Source organism: Tachysurus fulvidraco, chromosome 20, assembly GCF_022655615.1.
Source record: "Tachysurus fulvidraco isolate hzauxx_2018 chromosome 20, HZAU_PFXX_2.0, whole genome shotgun sequence".
In the NCBI taxonomy this organism is placed as follows: Eukaryota; Metazoa; Chordata; class Actinopteri; order Siluriformes; family Bagridae; genus Tachysurus; species Tachysurus fulvidraco.
This window is the reverse complement of record NC_062537.1, coordinates 21292640-21310215: the sequence shown is the minus strand read 5'-3', so window position 1 is coordinate 21310215 and position 17576 is coordinate 21292640. Positions and strand designations below refer to the sequence as shown.

General features: G+C 40.4%; 2 protein-coding genes and 1 long non-coding RNA gene across 6 annotated transcripts in view; 1 reads left to right on the top strand and 2 right to left on the bottom strand.

Moving 5' to 3' along the window:
* LOC113652993 (alpha-1-microglobulin/bikunin precursor) overlaps positions 1-7927 on the bottom strand; it is a 16715-nt gene extending 8788 nt beyond the window's left edge. Inside the window, exons 1-10 of one of the 2 annotated variants that reach the window (XM_027162345.2) lie at positions 7769-7927; positions 5403-5545; positions 4536-4612; positions 4343-4459; positions 3624-3725; positions 3285-3331; positions 3079-3157; positions 2799-2966; positions 1825-1998; positions 351-692 (exon numbers count right to left, since the gene is read on the bottom strand). In XM_027162345.2, the coding sequence (XP_027018146.2) occupies positions 664-692; positions 1825-1998; positions 2799-2966; positions 3079-3157; positions 3285-3331; positions 3624-3725; positions 4343-4459; positions 4536-4612; positions 5403-5545; positions 7769-7879 (1047 nt within the window). In that variant the 5' untranslated portion in view covers positions 7880-7927 and the 3' untranslated portion in view covers positions 351-663. Of the gene's footprint in view, positions 1-350; positions 693-1824; positions 1999-2734; positions 2967-3078; positions 3158-3284; positions 3332-3623; positions 3726-4342; positions 4460-4535; positions 4613-5402; positions 5546-7768 lie in introns of those variants that run through there. The other variant, XM_047805263.1, reaches the window with a different exon arrangement.
* Positions 6850-15962, top strand: LOC125139795. Of its 2 annotated transcripts, XR_007138893.1 has the most exons (6): positions 6850-7234; positions 7744-7973; positions 8730-8784; positions 9596-9641; positions 9909-10025; positions 15827-15962. It is a non-coding gene; the product is annotated as an uncharacterized LOC125139795 (long non-coding RNA). The 2 variants fall into 2 exon arrangements; XR_007138892.1 differs by lacking the exon at positions 9596-9641.
* Positions 9560-16063, bottom strand: ptgdsa (prostaglandin D2 synthase a). Of its 2 annotated transcripts, XM_027162376.2 has the most exons (7): positions 15956-16063; positions 14778-14917; positions 14307-14383; positions 12477-12587; positions 11323-11424; positions 11134-11159; positions 9560-9964 (listed from the first exon to the last, which is right to left on the bottom strand). In XM_027162376.2, exons 1-6 carry the CDS (start codon positions 16049-16051, stop codon positions 11134-11136), a joined length of 552 nt encoding a protein of 183 aa, XP_027018177.2. In that variant the 5' UTR covers positions 16052-16063; the 3' UTR covers positions 9560-9964. The 2 variants fall into 2 exon arrangements, 1 of the variants encoding a protein (XP_027018177.2); XR_007138891.1 differs by having other exon boundaries at positions 11323-12587.
* Positions 16064-17576: the final 1513 nt, after the last annotated feature.

Genomic DNA, 17576 nt, shown 5'->3' with positions numbered 1-17576 from the left:
ATGAAAATAATGTTTTAATAATGTGAACGATTCTGTCTCAAGTATTTATTTTATGTTATTTAATATAATTTCTTAGTACTTTTTAAATGTCACACCATAGGACACATTTACAGTATTGTTGAGTGAAAAAGTGAAAAAAATATGTGGTCATAGACAAAATGAGCGACCAGTACTATTTTCTGAAACTGCAGTTTTCATACTCCACAAATATATGTAACTTATATGTATTTTTTCTTAAAAAGTTATGCTTTCCAAAAAAAGTACTTTTTCTTGGTCATTTGTCAACTACCCAAATACACATGATAAGCTCAACGCCATAAAAGGGAAATAATTTACTCAACAAATAGAAATTCTAAGATGTTTTTTATTTGTTGTTTATTGATTTAAAACCAGCACACACCGGTGTGTATTATTAACACACGCAACACCTTTCGTACGTGTTAATAACAGCCATGAAGGTCGAGTGTAAAACAGCATCAGTGACATTGAAGTTTTAACATTTAATATATTGATTTCCAAGAAAATCTCCATAAAAGTTGTTTCTACATTTCAGAAGAATTTATCTTTAAAAAATCTTTTTCAATTTTTTTCTATCAGTTCTACAGTGAAGCAGAAATAAAATGTCAGCTACTGTCGGGTTTCCTGATGTTTTTCTGCTCGGCTTTAATTCACCTTGAGAAACTCTTCATCACCTGAAAGATTAGAAACATACAATAATCATCATGTAGTGTAAATATGCAGTACGTTTGGTATTAAAACAATATATTATACAAAGGGACAAATATGAATTAATACATTTATTTTATTTTATTTTATTAAAATCTGTCACTTTTATTCAGTTTTTTATATTTCTGTAAAGCTGATTTGAAACATTGTCCACTGTTAAAGTCATTTTATAGCTAAATTAAGCAGAATTAAAAATACTGAATGAAATATATTCCATAAAATTATTAGTGAATCTTCTATTAAATGTGTGTGTATGGTGTGTGGTCTGTGTGTGTGTGTATGTGTGTGTGGTGTGTATAAGTGTGTATGTGTGTATAAGTGTGGTGTGTATGTATAAATGTGTGTGAATAAGTGTGTGGTGTGTGTGTGTGTGTGTGTGTATATATGTGTGTGGTGTGTATGTATAAGTGTGTGGTGTGTGTGTGTATAAGTGTGGTGTGTATGTATAAGTGTGTGTGTATAAGTGTGTGGTGTATGTATGTGTGTGGTGTGTGTATATATGTGTGTATGTGTGTATGAGTGTGGTGTGTATGTATGTGTGTGGTGTGTGTATATATGTGTGTATGTGTGTATGAGTGTGGTGTGTATGTATGTGTGTGGTGTGTGTATATATGTGTGTATGTGTGTATGATTGTGGTGTGTATGTATGAGTGTGGTGTGTGTATATATGTGTGTATGTGTGTATGAGTGTGGTGTGTATGTATGTGTGTGGTGTGTGTGTATATGTGTGTATGTGTGTATAAGTGTGGTGTGTATGTATAAGTGTGTGGTGTGTGTATATGTGTGTGTGTATGCGTGTGTGTGTGTATATAAGTGTGTGGTGTGTGTGTGTGTGTGTGTGTATAAGTGTGTGGTGAGTGTGTATAAGTGTGCGGTGTGTGTGTGTATAAGTGTGTGGTGTGTGTATAAGTGTGTGGTGTGTGTATAAGTGTGTGTGTGTATAAGTGTGTGGTGTGTGTGTGTGTATAAGTTTGTGGTGTGTCTGTATAAGTGTGGTGTGTGTATAAATGTGTGTGAATAAGTGTGTGTGGTGTGTGTGTGTGTGTGTATATATGTGTGTGGTGTGTGTGTATAAGTGTGGTGTGTGTGTGTATATACCATCTCTGCTCACACCACAGTACTCCTCACACTCTTTCTGTGTGTAGAAGCGGTTGCCGTTGCCGTCACAACCTCCGTAGATAAACGACACACACTTTCCAATCTTTGAGTCAAAAGCCCAGAACTGCAGCGCCATTTTACACGAACCGACGTCTACGGGGAGGCGACAGGCAGCTGGACAGGAGACAGAACAGATCGGTCTGATTGGGATGATGGGGTTGATTAATTCTCTATAACAGCAGCTCAGACTGTGATACAGCGTCACATCACAGCTTTACTCGGGTGATGCAGCCAAACACATGTGGAGTCTGAGACCAGATCTCAGAGTCATTTAAAGGAAAGAAAGAAGAATCTGTGCTTTTGATTCCAACAAACCAAGTAAATAACAAAAACGTTGCATCACACATTTTCATAAAAGCTGCAGAAAAAACTATAAACTGTTATTCATTCATTCATTCATTCATTCATTCATTCATTCATTCATCTTCTACCACTTATCCGAACTTCTCGGGTCACGGGGAGCCTGTGCCTATCTCAGGCGTCATCGGGCATCGAGGCAGGATACACCCTGGACGGAGTGCCAACCCATCACAGGGCACACACACACTCTCATTCACTTATACACACACTCACACACTACGGACAATTTTCCAGAGATCCCAATCAACCTACCATGCATGTCTTTGGACCGGGAAAGAAACCGGAGTACCCGGAGGAAACCCCCGAGGCACGGGGAGAACATGCAAACTCCACACACACGAGGCGGAGGTGTGAGGCAAACGTGCTAACCACTATGCCACCGTGCCCCCTGTTATATGTTGTAGTACAGAATTATATTTGTTGGTAATTTGCTTTGGTGAGAGAGAAATAAAACACTGGGGGACATGCTCACACACCCACACACTCTCACACACACACACACACACACACACACACACACACACACACACACACACACACACACACACACACACCCTCGGTGCGGCAGGTCTGCAGACATTCCTTCTCAGTAAGGAAGTTGTTCTGGTTGCCCATACAGCCTCCATAATCAAACCTCTGACATGTCATGATGGAGGAGTTGTAGTGGTAGCGATGGAGCATCCCGAAACATGGACCAGAATCTGGAACACCTTTACAGGAGTCTACACACACACACACACACACACACACACACAGAGAGAGAGAGGTGCATTAGTGTTTGTGTGTGTGTGCATGTGTGTGTGTGTATGTGTGTGTGTGTGTGTGTCCATGCACCTTCTCCTTTAAAGACGGGTCCATCATCTGCAGAACCTTCATCAGATGGAGGCAGCACCTCCGATCTTCTCATCCTGGGCTGTACCAAAGCATTATGGGAACGATCATAAATAAGCTTTATTTTTCTTGGCCGTCTTAATAACGAACGATTCTCATATAATCAGTGAGACAGAAATGATGAACAATTCATGCATTTTTTTTTATACCTGAACCTCAGTTTGTGTCGCCGTTTGTTCTCCTGGAACACAATCTCCTAATGAGAAAGAAAAAAACACAGAGATGGATGAAGAAGGAATCAGAGCTGAGCACCTTAAAATATATCCTCAATGTTTTAAACCAGACAAAATAAGATCCTCTGTGTTCGCTCTTTACCTTTATAACAGGTGTTATATACCCTCTATAAACCCTCACGAATACTTCCTGTCTTCTGTTGCTCTAATTTCTTTGTAGAATATTTTCCTTTAACCCTTTAAACCTTTAATCTCCTTACAATGTGATTGATTAAACTCTAAATAAAACTGGATGAGAATCGTATGATTTAATACCTTTGTTCTCTCTAATAGAGATGGTGTCTGCACTCATTCCCTGTTCAGCCACCAGGGTCTTAAAGTCCTCCACCAGCGTGGGCCGCAGTTCCTTCTTACGACCTGTATGGGGGCAACAACCAGCACAAAACCTCAATCTTACCCCATGTTTCCTACTAGCTCTTCATCAAAGAGTCGAATCAAAGAGATGACTCAGAGTTGATTTAAAGCTATCACTAAAAACATTGACTTATTGAGTTTATTTAAAGAGATGACTCAGAGTCAATTCAAAAGTATCACTATAAAGTTGGCTTAAAGAGTTGACTTAAAATGATGACTCAGAGTTGATTCAAGGAAATCGCTATAAAAGTTGACTTGACTCAAAGCTGGCTTAAAGAGGTGACTTACAGGGGGGTTTCTGAGTCAATTCAAAGATATCACCAGAAAAGATGACTCAAAATGGTGACTCAGACAACTGACTTACAGACCTGAATCAGAACTGGCTTAAAGAACTGACTCAAAGAGCTTCCCTGAAAAGCAGAATCAGAGCCAACTCAAAGAAATGAATCATAGTTGCCTTAAAGTAATGACTCAAAGATTTGATTTGGAAAATTGAATCAGAGTCAACTCTAGAGGAATCAAAGAGTCAACTCAAAGACCTGACTCCCAAAGCTGACTGAATTGAAGACTCCTACAGTGTTGTGCTTTAATAAAGCTGTAAATGCTCAGTGGTTCCTCACCGTACAGTTTGACTGAGGTGGTCTTGTTTCCTCCACGCTGCTGTTTGAACATCACCACCAGCGCGTACTCGTCGTAGTTGGTGTGCACCACGTAGGCGTCCACATCAGCTGACCATTCTGTACACAAACCCAGCCAGTCACAGCATTTAGTCCTGTTTTATGTTGTGATCACAGCTTTAGTGATTTTACTTACTGACACTGTGGTAGTAGAATCTTCCTGGAGTTTCAGTCTTCACGTAGTTACCAGTGATCTTCTTACACACACCATGTCTGCCAGTAAAAACACCTTTTACACACTTTTACACCTGTGTGTATGTGTGTGTGTGTGTTCATGTGTGTGTGTATATATGTATGTGTGTGTATGTATGTGTGTATGTGTGTATATATGTATGTGTGTGTGTGTATGTGTGTGTATGTGTGTATATATGTATGTGTGTGTATGTATGTATGTATGTATGTATGTATGTAATATGTGTCTGTGTATGTATGTGTGTGTATTTGTGTGTATGTATGTAATGTGTGTGTGTAATATGTGTGTGTGTGTGTATGTGTGTGTATGTATGTAATATGTGTGTGTGTGTGTGTGTGTGTATGTATGTAATATGTGTGTGTATGTGTATGTAATATGTGTCTGTGTATGTATGTGTGTGTATTTGTGTGTATGTATGTAATGTGTGTGTGTAATATGTGTGTGTGTGTGTATGTGTGTGTATGTATGTAATATGTGTGTGTATGTGTATGTAATATGTGTGTGTGTATGTATGTATGTATGTATGTATGTGTGTGTATGCATGTGTATGTGTGTGTGTATGCATGTGTATGTATGTATGTGTGTGTGTGTGTGTATGCATGTGTATGTATGTATGTGTGTGTATGTGTGTATGTATATGTGTGTGTATATGTATGCATGTGTATGTGTGTGTGTGTGTGTGTGTGTGTATATATGCATGTGTATGTATGTGTGCGTGTGTGTGTGGGTATGTAATATGTGTGTGTGTGTATGAATGTATGTGTGTGTGTGTGTGTGTGTGTGTGTGTGTGTGTGTGTGTGTGTGTGTACCTAGACATGATGCGGGTCATATTTAAGGACTTTGTTGAGTCGCTACGCTGTAGCTCCAGAGATCCGATGGAAACGACTCCTTTGTGTTTCCTCCTCCAGGGGCAGTTGGAGGCCGAGGCGACGTCATACCACGTCCCCAAAAACTAAACACAAAACAACAAAGCGTGAGTGTGTTTGTGTGTGTGTGTGTGTGCACGCGTGTGTGTGTGTGTGCGTGTGTGCGTGTGTGTGTGTGTTTGTGTGTGTGTGTGCGTGTGTGCGTGTGTGTGTTTGTGTGTGTGTGTGTGTGTGTGTGTGTGTGTGTGTGTGTGTGTGTGTTTGTGTGTGTGTGTGTGTGTGTGTGTGTGTGTGTGAAGGGTTATTAAAGACAAATATGTCTGTTATTGATTTAAATATAAACAATGTATTTAACACTGAATCTAAGAAAACTATTTTATATTTAATAATTATTTAATAATACAATAGAGTGATAAAGTTAATAATTATATAAGTTTTTTGAATGAAATTTATAAGGTGAAGCTTTTAGTAGAAAGTTTAACAAATACAAAAATATCCTAAATATCCAAAATTAGCCTCTGTGCTAAGAACCTGAAGTAATTAAGACAACTTTAAACATTGATTTCAAGGAATTTATTTATCTATTTATCTATTTATCTATCTATTTATTTATTTATTTATTTATTTATTTATTTATTTATTTATTTATCATGTTTTTAATATGTTGAGTAAAAACATCCTACACTTCTAAGTGAAATAAACAGAAGAGAATCAGAGGCTGTTCTTCTCTTTTTCACAGGATCTTCAGGAAATTCAGAAGATGCAACTTTTTTTTATATCTATTTGTTAATAACAGATCAAATCTCTCCTGAATATCTACTGTAGTGAATGTCGTGTGAATAAAATCGACATGATTCTAATGTATGTTGGACGACTCAAAAGGACAAAGATACTTCAAGCCCGAGATGTGAATGAAGTCACAGGTTTAATGCAAAAAAAAGGTTCAATTTCATTCATTCATTCATTCATTCATTCATTCATTCATTCATTCATCTTCTACCGCTTATCCGAACTTCTCGGGTCACGGGGAGCCTGTGTCTATCTCAGGCGTCATTGGGCATCGAGGCAGGATACACCCTGGACGGAGTGCCAACCCATCACAGGGCACACACACACTCTCATTCACTCACACACACACACACACACACACACACTACGGACAATTTTCCAGAGATCCCAATCAACCTACCATGCATGTCTTTGGACCGGGGGAGGAAACCGGAGTACCCGGAGGAAACACCCGAGGCACGGGGAGAACATGCAAACTCCACACACACGAGGCGGAGGTGGGAATCGAACCCCCGACACTGGAGGTGTGAGGCGAACGTGATAACCACTAAGCCACCGTGTGCCCCATTAGCTTCAATTTTTTAATTTTAAATTTCTGAAATATTTTGTAAGTATAAAATCTAAGTTTCATAAACAAAACAGACATTTTAACAAACATTTTTTAAAATGTTTTTCTTTTAGATAAATTATTTCCCCCCGATTTTAGGAAAATATAAAAATCTAAACTAACTAAGTCTAAAATTATAACCCAGTTTATTCCCCACTGCTATTTGAATAAAGAAATAAATATCGATTTGTTAAAGAAACTTTGTGTATTTGGGGGAATATTGTGTAATTCTGGTGTGTAAACCGATCGGTGTGTAAACACTTTCTGCTCTTTGATCAGAGGACAGAGTTTTTCTGCTTTTCACACTGATTATAGCAAGAAGAAAAATCACCACCAACAAGTGACTGAAACTACGAGCTTGTCTTCAGCAACAACCAGAGTTTGTTACCAGCGAACAAACCGCACGTTTAACAATTTGTTCATTTTTGTTAAAAATCACATTCTGATTTTCTTATTTATTCATTTATTTATTCGTTTGTTTGTTTATTTATTTATATATTAATAGTAGCATTGATCATATTTATTTATTTGTTTGTTTATTTATTTATTATCTATCTATGTTTACTTATTTATCTATTTATTTGTTTATTGTTAGTTGCATTGATCAGTACTCAGTTTTGTTTCGTGTTTGAAGTTGAATTTAATGCTGTTTAGTTCACAGATAACTGAAGGATTTATTAAGTTTATATCACAGCTATTTAATGCTAACTCTGTTTATATTAGCAGTGAGATATTTTATGATATTAAAAATAAATTAATAAACAAATAAATTCAATTCGATAAATTAAAGAGCCGTTATTAATCGATCATAATGTGGGTTATTAAAATTTGTTATATTTTACATTTTACATATATTTTACATTACTTTTTCTTTTATATATCATGAAGTGTTCGGGTGTGTAGCAGTTCTTACCCGGTCCAGGTCGAAGTTCTCCTGAGTCTGTAGGAGCGGTTGTGGAGGCAGAGGTCCAGCATGGATCAGACCCACGCCAGCCAGCAGGAGAACCATAAACACAGCCTTCATTTCTGTTCGTCTCTGAGCCAAATGAGGTTTTAGTGTGTGGTGATGAGAGAAAGAGAGAGCACCCCCCCCCCCCCCTTGTCAAAGCCATCGACCGGTGGGTTATGTGCTTTAACACAAAGCGACCTAAAATCAGTCCAACCAACCAGAGCAAAGGTCATCTTATCTATTTATTGATTTATTTATCTGGACTCTGTGTGTGTGTCCGTTCATATTGCATTTTAAAACATAATAGGATATAAATTTAACTTGTTCTAAAAATACACAGACAAGACAAATAATCTGGAAAGCTTAATCTGGGTAAGTGGATTTGGGATTAGAGATTGGTGTTAGTATTTACAGACCGTCGAGGACGTTCGAAGGTCGAACGGAAAAACAACACAACAAGCCTCAGAATTTTGTTTCTATTTACTTTAAGCTCTTTAATGCAGCATCATATTTCTGTTATAAAGGAAATACATTTCCACAGAACTTCATTCATTTTTTTAATGTATTTTATTACTACTTTATTTTCAGAGGATATTCGGGACTGTGCACTAAAAATGCATTTTTATAAATAAATAAAAAGGACAGAAAAAGGAATAGAGACAAAACAGAATATGAGATAAAGAAATATTATGTTCAGAATATATTTTTTGGAACACTTTTACACTTTTCCCAGTTTTTTACATATCCAATATGATGTGTATGATCACGTGATGTAGAAGCGTCCAATCAGAGGGTTCATTAGCTCAGGTAGCTCAGGTCTCCTCTCCACTGTGTAGGTGTTAAACATCTCACAGCTTTAATCAGTTAATACTCTGATAATAAGTCAACTGTCAGTGTTATTAACCATATAAACTTGTGTGTGTAGCAGATTTAAACCTCACAGTTTACTGAAAGGAAACCAGAGGAAAGGCCTTTAACTGGTGAGTCACGTGACTGCGTTTAACACACAGCCGTGTGGGGTTTTATACACAGATGGATGGGAGCTTACTTTAAAAACACACAAAAACACACAGACAGACACACAGAAAAACACACACAGACACACAAAACACACAGACACACAGAAAAACACACACAGACACACAAAACACACAGACACACAGAAAAACACACACAGACACACAAAACACACAGACACACAGAAAAACACACACAGACACACAAAACACACAGACACACAAAAACACACAGACACAAAACACACAGACACACAAAACACACAGACACACAAAACACACAGACACACAAAACACACAGACACACAAAAACACACGGACAGACACACAGAAAAACACACACAGACACACAGACACACAAAACACACAGACACACAAAAACACACAGACACACAAAACACACAGACACACAAAACACACAGACACACAAAACACACAGACACAAAACACACAGACACACAAAACACACAGACACACAAAAACACACAGACACACAGACACATAAAACACACAGACACACAAAAACACACAGACAGACACACAGAAAATCACACATAGACACACACAGACACACAAAACACACAGAAATACACAAAGAGACACAGAAACACAGAAACACACAGACACACAAAAATACACAAAGAGACACAGAAACACACACACACACACACACACACACACACACACACACACACACACACACACACACACACACACACACACACACACACACACACACAGACTGGACACATTTTTTATTTTTTTGTATATTTAGATCAGAATCTGAAGAACTCAGTCTACAGGTAAAAGTAACATTTCAGGTAAACAGTTTTTCTTATTGTTTTTTTGTTCCACTACAAATCTATAAACATTTTGTCTTAAACTACAGTAATAAATCTGCTGTCAAAACATTTATTCATCATAAAGACCAAACTGCTTACATTTTATTAAATGAACGGATTTATAATAAGTCCCAGCATGTGAAGTACCTGCAGCGTCTCAGCTTACAGACTCAGAGTCACAGACAGCTGAACTTTATTAACATTAACAGCTGATTGAGATCCTGTTGTCCTGCTCCATCTCTGTAGAGAACATTCAGGCTGAGCTTCATCTCACTCATGATGTGCTGTGATCCAACACCACACTGAAAAACAGAAACAGCAGCAGATGTGGTTCTCCTTCTGTCTGTCACTGTATACTGCATGGTGAGTGTTCAGGGCTCCTGGAGACATTCCAATGATGGAAGAAATTAATGTGTGAAAGGGTTTTTAAGGGTTTCTCTTTCGAAAAACCACTAACTATTACTACTACTACTACTATTAACTACTACTACTACTACTATTACTACTACTACTACTACTACTACTACTAATATTACTAGTACCACCACCACTACTACTACTACTACTACTACTATTACTACTACTATTACTACTACTACTATTACTACCAGTACTACTACTACTACTACTACTACTACTACTACTACTACTACTATTACTAGTACTTCTACTACTTCTACTACTACTACTACTATTACTACTACTACTACTATTACTAGTACCACTACTACTATTGCTACTACTACTATTACTAGTACCACTACTATTACTAGTACTACTACTAGTACTACTACTACTATTACTACTACTATTACTAGTACCACTACTACTATTACTACTACTATTACTAGTACCACTACTACTATTACTACTACTACTACTACTACTACTATTACTACTATTACTACTACTAATATTACTTGTACCACTACTACTACTACTACTACTACTATTACTACTACTATTACTACTATTACTAGTACTACTACTACTACCAGTACTACTACTACTACTACTACTACTACTACTACTATTACTAGTACTTCTACTACTTCTACTACTACTACTACTATTACTACTACTACTACTATTACTAGTACCACTACTACTATTGCTACTACTACTATTACTAGTACCACTACTATTACTAGTACTACTACTACTACTACTACTACTACTACTACTACTATTACTACTACTATTACTAGTACCACTACTACTATTACTACTACTATTACTAGTACCACTACTACTATTACTACTACTACTACTACTATTACTACTATTACTACTACTAATATTACTTGTACCACTACTACTATTACCACTACTACTATTACTAGTACTACTACTACTACTACTAGTACTATTACCACTACTACTACTACTACTACTACTACTACTAGTGTGTGTGTGTGTGTGTGTGTGTGTGTGTGTGTGTGTGTGTGTGTGTGTGTGTGTGTTTACTCACTCAGTGGCGTGTGAGGGGACAGTTATCTGAGGAGAGAGAAGCAAAGTGACGTGACTATGACATGACTGTATATGGTGTATTAAACAGTATAATGTACACATTGTTCTGTGTGTGTGTGTGTGTGTGTGTGTGTGTGTGTGTGTGTGTGTGTGTGTGTGTGTGTGTGTGTGTGTGTGTGTGTGTGTCTACCGGCTGGTGGTGGAATTATAATGGACTCTTCAGGGAAGCCATGCTGCATGGCGTATTTTTTAAACTTCTCAATCACTTCTGGTCTCAACCTCTGACTACGACCTGAAACACAAACCAGAGACAGCAAGCGAGTAAAAGTACAATAACACACTTGTGTTATAGGAACGTGTGTTAGAGTAGGGACGTGTGGAGGAGACGTGTGTTAGAGTAGGGACGTGTGGAAGAGACGTGTGTTATAGAGTAGGGACGTGTGGAGGAGACGTGTGTTAGAGTAGGGACGTGTGGAAGAGACGTGTGTTATAGAGTAGGGACGTGTGGAGGAGACGTGTGTTAGAGTAGGGACGTGTGGAAGAGACGTGTGTTATAGAGTAGGGACGTGTGGAGGAGACGTGTGTTAGAGTAGGGACGTGTGGAAGAGACGTGTGTTATAGAGTAGGGACGTGTGGAGGAGACGTGTGTTAGAGTAGAGACATGTGGAAGAGACGTGTGTTATAGAGTAGGGACGTGTGGAGGAGACGTGTGTTAGAGTAGGGACGTGTGGAAGAGACGTGTGTTATAGAGTAGGGACGTGTGGAGGAGACGTGTGTTAGAGTAGAGACATGTGGAAGAGACGTGTGTTATAGAGTAGGGACGTGTGGAGGAGACGTGTGTTAGAGTAGGGACGTGTGGAAGAGACGTGTGTTATAGAGTAGGGACGTGTGGAGGAGACACGTGAGAGTAGGGACGTGTGGAGGAGACACGCATGTTAGATTAGGGACGTGTGGAGGAGACACGTGAGAGTAGGGACGTGTGGAGGAGACACGTGAGAGTAGGGACGTGTGGAGGAGACACGTGAGAGTAGGGACGTGTGGAGGAGACACGCATGCTAGAGTAGGGACGTGTGGAGGAGACACGTGAGAGTAGGGACGTGTGGAGGAGACACGTGAGAGTAGGGACGTGTGGAGGAGACACGTGAGAGTAGGGACGTGTGGAGGAGACACGTGAGAGTAGGACATGTGGAGGAGACATGTGAGAGTAGGACATGTGGAGGAGACACGTGAGAGTAGGACATGTGGAGGAGACACGTGAGAGTAGGGACGTGTGGAGGAGACACGTGAGAGTAGGGACGTGTGGAGGAGACACGTGAGAGTAGGACATGTGTCTGATCGACTCACTGTACAGAGACACCTGAGTGAATTCCCTGTTGAACTTCTTGTGTTTATAAATCACAGCAAACTCGCTGTAGTTGGTCTCCACCACAGTGATGTCCTTCACCCGGCTGTGTCCTGTGGAGGAAACACACAGTCACATGACCTCATGACCCCTGACCCCTCATTATACTGCTTTTTTCACCTTTTTTATTTATCCTTTTCTTGTTTCATATTCTTTTGTTTTTCACACGTTTTACTTTCACACTCAAATTTCTTTCTTTCTTTATTTTAACTTTGTTCTTTTTCATAGAATTTTCTTTTTTGGATTAAAGTTATTTCTCTTTCCAACCAACACGAATGAACTAATTTATTGACTGATTAATTTCTTTCTCTCTCTCTCTCTCTCTCTCTCTCTCTCTCTCTCTCTCTCTCTCTCTCTCTCTCTCTCTCTCTCTCTCTATAAACATCCACGACTCAGCACTGACATGATTCAGTACATTTTGATTCATTACTGATATGATTTGGTTCAGCATGGATACAGAATGGAAAAGGAGTCGGTTTGGTGACGGAGTCGGTTTGGTCACAGAGTCGGTTTGGTCACAGAGTCGGTTTGGTCACAGAGTCGGTTTGGTCACAGAGTCGGTTTGGTGACGGAGTCGGTTTGGTGACGGAGTCGGTTTGGTCACAGAGTCGGTTTGGTCACAGAGTCGGTTTGGTCACAGAGTCGGTTTGGTGACGGAGTCGGTTTGGTGACGGAGTCGGTTTGGTCACAGAGTCGGTTTGGTCACAGAGTCGGGTTGGTCACAGAGTCGGTTTGGTGACGGAGTCGGTTTGGTCACAGAGTCGGTTTGGTCACAGAGTCGGTTTGGTGACGGAGTCGGTTTGGTGACGGAGTCGGTTTGGTCACAGAGTCGGGTTGGTCACAGAGTCGGTTTGGTGACGGAGTCGGTTTGGTCACAGAGTCGGTTTGGTCACAGAGTCGGTTTGGTGACGGAGTCGGTTTGGTCACGGAGTCGGTTTGGTCACAGAGTCGGGTTGGTCACAGAGTCGGTTTGGTGACGGAGTCGGTTTGGTCACAGAGTCGGTTTGGTCACAGAGTCGGTTTGGTGACGGAGTCGGTTTGGTGACGGAGTCGGTTTGGTCACAGAGTCGGTTTGGTCACAGAGTCGGTTTGGTGACGGAGTCGGTTTGGTGACGGAGTCGGTTTGGTCACGGAGTCGGTTTGGTCACGGAGTCGGTTTGGTCACAGAGTCGGTTTGGTGACGGAGTCGGTTTGGTGACGGAGTCGGTTTGGTCACGGATTCGGTTTGGTCACAGAGTCGGTTTGGTCACAGAGTCGGTTTGGTGACGGAGTCGGTTTGGTCACAGAGTCGGTTTGGTCACAGAGTCGGTTTGGTGACGGAGTCGGTTTGGTCACAGAGTCGGTTTGGTCACAGAGTCGGGTTGGTCACAGAGTCGGTTTGGTCACGGAGTCGGTTTGGTCACAGAGTCGGTTTGGTCACGGAGTCGGTTTGGTGACGGAGTCGGTTTGGTCACAGAGTCGGTTTGGTCACAGAGTCGGTTTGGTCACAGAGTCGGTTTGGTGACGGAGTCGGTTTGGTCACAGAGTCGGTTTGGTCACAGAGTCGGTTTGGTCACAGAGTCGGTTTGGTCACAGAGTCGGTTTGGTGACGGAGTCGGTTTGGTGACGGAGTCGGTTTGGTCACAGAGTCGGTTTGGTCACAGAGTCGGTTTGGTCACAGAGTCGGTTTGGTCACAGAGTCGGTTCTGACTGATTTGAATCTCCCTCTTTACGTATTTACTCGTTCACACTGTGTGACTCTTGCACAGCTGACAGGTAAGTGAAGTACTAACGTGTGCTAAAGTAGGTGAACACGCCAGGTACAGACGTCTTCTCATATTTGTAGACTTCTTTCTGGCAGATGGACAACCTACACACACACACACACACACACACACACACACACACACACACACACACACACACACACACACACACACACACACACACACACAGAGCGTTACACAACACACACTTTACAACACAAACTGCCACATATTGTGTACATTTCTATTAAAGTAGTTTTGATTATTTGGAGTGAAATGATATAAAGTGTATAAATGAGATTTTATAAAACTCTTATTTAGTCATTCAGTCATTAAGACACTGATATAATGGGTGTATGTTAATGTGGAGTTCTGATGGAGTTTTGTGGGTGTGGCTAAATGAAAATCAAGTGAGTTTGGGTAAGTCAGCACCAAACAGATGTGATGTACCGCGACCCGGCCGTGTTGGTGCCGAAGGGGTTTGTTGTTAGCACTCACTTGCTTTTCCACACGGTCATCTGGACATCTCCGTTCTCCTTGGGCTCCACTACACCCATGCAGATGGTCAGCTTGTTCCTGTGCCGAGTGAAGCCGGGGGAGTTATACGCCAAGCCCACACGGTACCACCGACCTGCGAACTGAACACAGGCACATCGCTACGTCACGTCACCTCGTCACGCCTCCGTCCGACCGCACCTTTGCTTCAGGACCAGAGCCGAGAGACACGAGCAGCTGACTGACCTTCATCCTGAGCATTACATCAGTATACATGCAGCATCCGTCACTCTACTCTATTAAAACACTAAGAACTCGGAGTTCAATTCAGATCTGCTGCTTGAAACCGTGTAAGAATGAGAGAGTTTTTTTTTTCTTCTTTTATTTATTTTTCAACTGGAGGGAAAAAAGGAAAAAATTGTAATTTTATCTTTTAGTTTCCTTCCTTTTTTCTTTACCTAATTATTATTATTTTTTTCACTTTTGTTAATTATTTTCTTGATGTGCCATTTTACTTTCTTTTTTTTTCCCAGGAAAAAACAAAATCATTAATTCATTAAACTTTTGATGAACTCTGAATATTGTGCCTCAGGATTTTATCATGCACTAGTTTTTACTTTCTTTTTCGTGTCTCTTCTGTCTTTCTTTAATTTGTTCTTTATTTGTTCCTCTTTCTTTTCTTTGTCTCTTTATTTCTCTCATCTTTTCCTTAGCTCAGATTATGACGTCACCAAACAAACCATTTTCCACCGATTAGCTCTGATATGCAGATTATGAGCGACAGTGTTGAATAGATCAGCGAGCTAGTTTGTTAGCAGTTAGCTTAGCGAACACAGGAGCTGTTATAAATGTCATATTCATGCACATGCGTAACGTCCTGTGGAGATGTTTGGTTGGAGAAACGTCTTAATCATGAGAAACGACACAGTAAATGTTCTGAATAACGTTAATCTTGTTAATAAACTTCCTTTGTTTCTTTCGATCTAGACGTTTCAGAAACTTTTATAAATGTAAATAAGAAATGTTTAAAATGAGAGCTTTGTAATCTTCAGGAGATGTTTGCTGGAGAAGCTGAAGGAGAAGCAGACCTGACTGAGGAACTGTATCTCCACCTCAAACACACTGCAGGAGAAAACTCTCCTCCACACAACACTCTCACAACTCCCTGAAGTTCCTCTCACCCTCTTCAGGTCAAAGTTCTTCTGCGGCTGGACGTCAGCACGGACCTCCATCAGGAGCGCGATGGTCACGGTGATGCTCCACAGTGTGATCTTCATTGTGGAACTCCAGAAGGGGAAAAAAATAGACTGAACAAAAACAGCTGGAGCAGGATGGAGCCAGGACACAGAGCTCCGCCCACTTGGCGAGCCCACCAATCAGAGACGGGGCCGGGCTCAAACAAAGTCGCTTTTCAGGAGAAGGTGGAAAAATAAAAAGTTGCGTGCTTACATACATGCAAGTGCAAAAGTTTGTGCACCCCGAGACAAAATGACGTTCTGAGTGCTTTATTCTTTTCTTCTTTTTTTTTAATCTCCTTTCCCGCTTTTCGTCCTTCTTTATATCCTCTAAACACCTTCTCCTTTCTGGATCATTTGCCCTGAACATTTATCATGAATTTCTTAATTTTTTCCAAGAATTCATCACATCTCACATCTATTACTATCATCATCATCATCATCATCATTTATAGGCTTCAACTATAATCCTTATTGGACATTTTTTTATTAATGTCATTTTTATTTGGAGTTTATTTTAAAAAAAATCATCAACAAGTCGAACTTTATAGATTTTTTTATTAATGTTGAATCTCGGATGCCATGTTTTTATTTTTCCTTCTGAAAAGCAGATTATAGAGCTAGTCAGAGACAAGAGGACTTCAGTGTGACATGCACACCACACACACCTCCCCCTTACACACACACACACACACACACACACACACACAGAGCACTGTTCACTAACCGACCCACAAACCCGACCCACTTTTCCCCTTTTTCAGAAGCGAACACGTTGTTCCTGAGTACCGAATGGAGAAATGAGCCGCGTGGAGACGGCGGTCAGGGGAACGAAGACGTTCACACAGTTGATGGTTCATTTCGGTCGCCACATTCCTGTTTCCCAGCTAACATTTTTACTTGGTTTTATTTTTCTTGGAAACAAAAATGACTTGATGTTGATCTCCACCACCAGTTAACATGCACCCGAACCATTCGCCAACCCCACCCAAAAAAACCCTTCTTGGTCCTTCATCATTTTGGAAGGTTAAATATAACAAACAGATGAAAAACAAACAGCTCTAAAGCCCGGCTGAACACTTTATTAGGAACACCACCACATTCATGCAGTTCTCTAATCAGCCAATCAGGTGGCAGCAGTGCAGTGAGTTCAGTCCTGCAGATAAAGAGCTGCAGCTTCGTGTCACGTTCACGTCAACCTGCCTCGTGTCAGAAGAACACGTGGGATTCACGTTAGAGTCTCAGCGTGAAAACGTCCACGTCTCACGGACCTGAACGCCACCTGGTCGAATCCATGACATGAAGTGTGTTCTGAGAGCGGAGGGAGACTCCGTCAGGGGAGTGCGGTGTTCCTAATAAAGTGCCCAGTGTGTGTGTACAGAACATTGTCACAGCAGCATTCACACACCATCGTGTCAAAAAAAAACAACAAACTAAAAACTCATTTAAACAAAAGAAGGAAGAAAGCGTTAAAGTCATGAAATGAAGCTGCCGTTCTGGGCATCAGGGCTGATTTATAAATCTGTGAACAAACAGGAAGGTAAATTCACATGACAAACATGTCAGA